Source organism: Pistacia vera, unplaced genomic scaffold (genome assembly GCF_008641045.1).
Source record: "Pistacia vera cultivar Batoury unplaced genomic scaffold, PisVer_v2 Contig108, whole genome shotgun sequence".
Taxonomy (NCBI): Eukaryota; Viridiplantae; Streptophyta; class Magnoliopsida; order Sapindales; family Anacardiaceae; genus Pistacia; species Pistacia vera.
In genome coordinates, this window is record NW_022195115.1 from 595,868 (window position 1) to 599,352 (window position 3,485).

The 3,485-nt window shown below is 36.1% G+C and overlaps 1 protein-coding gene across 1 annotated transcript; it reads left to right on the plus strand.

Annotated features, from left to right (window-relative positions):
* The first annotated feature begins 2,383 nt into the window (after positions 1 to 2,383).
* LOC116133888 (B3 domain-containing protein At2g33720-like) lies at positions 2,384 to 3,037 on the plus strand. The gene has a single exon (XM_031419558.1). It carries the CDS (start codon positions 2,384 to 2,386, stop codon positions 3,035 to 3,037), a length of 654 nt encoding a protein of 217 aa, XP_031275418.1.
* The last annotated feature ends 448 nt before the right edge of the window (positions 3,038 to 3,485 follow it).

Sequence of the window (3,485 nt, forward strand, 5' to 3'; positions counted from 1 at the left end):
TAAAGCATACTAACCCATTGCTTTATCCATGTACGACCAGGTATGATCTAGAAAAAATTACTAAGAAGTCGTGACTCGTGATATGAAATATTAAATCATGAACAGTGAAAAAGCATAGAAAGTAGTGCCATGCAAGATGGTGGTGTGAAAGCTTCAGTATAATGATGGTTTTACCACTTGAATCATGGCTTTATTACTTGAATCATGATGGTTTGGATTCAGCATCTTTCACAAATGTACTAACAAATGTTTGTTGAATATGATGTCCAGGATAGTCATGACATGGGGATGAGACACGAGCCAAGTAGCTCACGAGCTCGGCTTGTCATAAGCTCGGGTTCGACTCTAAACCAGTCGAGTTGAGCAGCTCGTGAACAGTAATGAACCGAGTTTGATTTGAGTTGAGCTCGGCTCGTCGAGTTCGCGAGCTTAAACGAGCTTTGGGGGTCAATTTGTAAGATTTTAAAAGTTTTATTTTTAAGTTGTCAAGATTACAAACAACACCCATGACCTATTCACAGACAAAAACGATAAACCTATTTCAAAGCTCAAACAAAAACTCAAAACCCATTTGGGATTTTTTCTTTCGGCTTCAAAAATCCAACTTCATTCATCTTCTCTTTCACCTTCAAAAATCCAACTTCATTCATCTTCTCTTTCACCTTCATTCATCCTCAGTTCCATTCAAGCTTAGAATGTGAAAGAAAAATAATGAAGGAGAAAATCTAAAGGAGTAGAAGAAGAAAGAGAAGAGGAGGTGAGAGTATAGAAGAGAATATGGAAGAAGTAAGGAAGAAAGAGAAGAGAATAGAGAGAAAGAAAAGAAAAAAAGACGAAGGAGAAGATTTGAAGAAGTAAGAAAAGAGAAGGGAATAAGGCAGAAAGAGAAGAGGACGGGGAGAAAGGGAGAAAAAAAAAGATGAGGTGACAAAACGAGGTGATAGGTGAAAAAAGAAAGAGAAAATGAGTAGAGAAAGAGAAAAAAAAAATGAGGTGATAGCGTGATAGGTGAAAGGAAGAAAGAGAAAATTAAGGAAGAAAAAGAAATTATAATATTTTAATATTGAGTTGGTTTGAGCTCGATTAAGCGAGCTCGAGCTCAAGTACACCTTTACAGTACCGAGCTCGAGCTCGAGCTCGAACACAAATACTGAAGCTCGATTGAGGTTGAGCTCGAGCTTGGTACTGTTTATCACGAGCCGACGGCTCGGCTCGGCTCATATACTTCCCTAGTCATGAGGATTTAGTTGATTTTTGAGTGGGTGAACAGTAAAAAAGTGGATACTGTTTACCGATTAAAAATGGGTAGAAATGAGAGAGAGAGACTTATCACACTAAGTTATTCCGACGACAATCTAACGGTGAATTTTGCTCTGTTTTTGTTCAAATTTCAGAGCATTGTTGTTAAAAGCAAGATCTTCACATCCAACGGTCAGTTTCATGATAGCCATCTTTTTTGTAGAATTTTGATTCTAGAAAGACAGCCAAATTTAAGAGTTGAATTATAGAATTTTCAATCTATTTGTCCTTCTTCAACATGACAATGGAAAGGTCATCTTTAGTCTATCAACCTGATTTTTGGTCTAAACGCAGAGAATATTTGGATTTTCAATCTGAAATGTTGGTTTTTTATTTTAATAGCTGAGTTTAGAGTTATACAACCCACGTTTTGGGTGTTTTGCCAGTGACTTTACTTCATTCAAATTACAAAGCCTGTAAGCTTTCAAAGAACCTGACAAAATTGACAAAGACGAAGGTGTGAAAAGCTTCATCTCCCCGAGAAGGATTTGTCTCCCACTAAAGACACAAAACACACTGACTCAAAAGTGGAAATGTGACGCAGGTTCTAGTAATCTAGTTTAGACCTTATACCTAATTGTAAGGCTGCACCTGTTTAATAGGTCATATTTAAATTAAATTAGATGGCAAAGCAAAACACTGGAGAATATTTTTTCGGATTTCAGTGCTAAAGAAGAATTTATTTTTCTTTGGGTTTTAATATTAAATCTGTCTCAAAATTAACCCAAATTATCATGTTTTTACCTTGTAAACTAAATGAATCTATTTATCTACATGAAGCGTGCTACATCAAGATAATAATATACACTCTAATTCTCTCTCCAATTATGATTACTGATAATCCATGATAAAGTTTAATATTTTTGCCACTCGTGCGAGACAGAACCAAAATTTTCAAACTTGCCTTTAATATCTTTTAACTTTCAGTAGGTCTTTTTACCTTATATATGGAAACTTGCTCCTTGCTACCACCACAAATCAAGCCCTTCAAAAATCCCTTTTTCTCGCCTCTCTCTCTCTCTCTCTCTCTCTCTCTCTCTCTCAAAACCTTAAGGTTCTGAATCAAAATCATCATTCGTCAATCATGGTTAGCCAACAGATAGCCTACGCTCCATTCAGTTCTCAGATTGCTGCCACTTCTCCAGCACAATCAGACGGCGGAGATCATTTCTCAACAGAACTAACGCTGCTCGATAAAGCTTGGCCTTGGCCAACTGAGACAAGAGAAGCAACGGCACGTGCCCCTAAAGACTTTTCTGAGGCTGTTATAAACAAAAGAGAGGTAGCTTCCAAGATTATGGAGATGAAACGCTACAGCCCCAGAGAAGAGGACGAAGAAAGAAGAAAGGGTGTCTCTACAAAACTTTGGCTTCATCCTTATAATCCATGGAACATCATGAAGAAGCTTACAAAAAGTGATCTGGGCCATCAGAGCAGGCTTTTGTTACCAAAAGATTTGATCGATAAGTATGTTAAGCCTCTCATGAGCCTTGATAACTTTGACAAAATTCAAAGTGGGGAGGGTCTGAGAGTTGCTGTTTGGGATTATGATACTGATTCTGTGCACAATGAGATGGTTTTGAAGAAATGGCGATCTTCCAACAGCAGTTATGTTTTCATTAAAAATTGGGGTAATGATTTTGTGAAAAGAAGGAACTTGGAGGAAGGAGACGAAATTGCCATGTTCTGGGATGTAAACCTTTCAAGGTTCAACTTTCGCGTTCTTAACAAGAATTAATTCAGCAATTCAACCGGCTGCTCCAAAGTTTTGAAAGCCTAATAGTGAAATAAAAACTTGTTTTGTTAGACACATCTGTTCTTTTGTTTAAATTGCCTTTAATTCATCTTGTTTTGTTTAATTCAAAGTTGAATAAGGAAATTTTTAATATTCAGATGCCAAACATTATGAAAACTTTAATAAACATATTTAATCTTGTCAATGTCCTAACATTATAAGACTCTTTATATGCCAAATTGACAATTATTAGAAAAAAAAGGGTTAACCTAATGGTACTTCATTAATTTCATGATTAAATATAATCCATCAAAAGTGAACTTAAAACTTGTTTAATTCCATGATTTTATTATATGAGATCAAATGCTAGGTTGGCTGCTTGGAATAGGTCAATTTAAAGATTAAAACCCACCTAGTTTGCACTTCCTAATTAAGCTTCTCTTACACATAT

What these genes read in the sequence shown, in the direction of transcription:
- LOC116133888 (XM_031419558.1), top strand. Translation starts at nt 2,384, where the DNA reads ATGGTTAGCCAACAGATAGCCTACGCTCCATTCAGTTCTCAGATTGCT.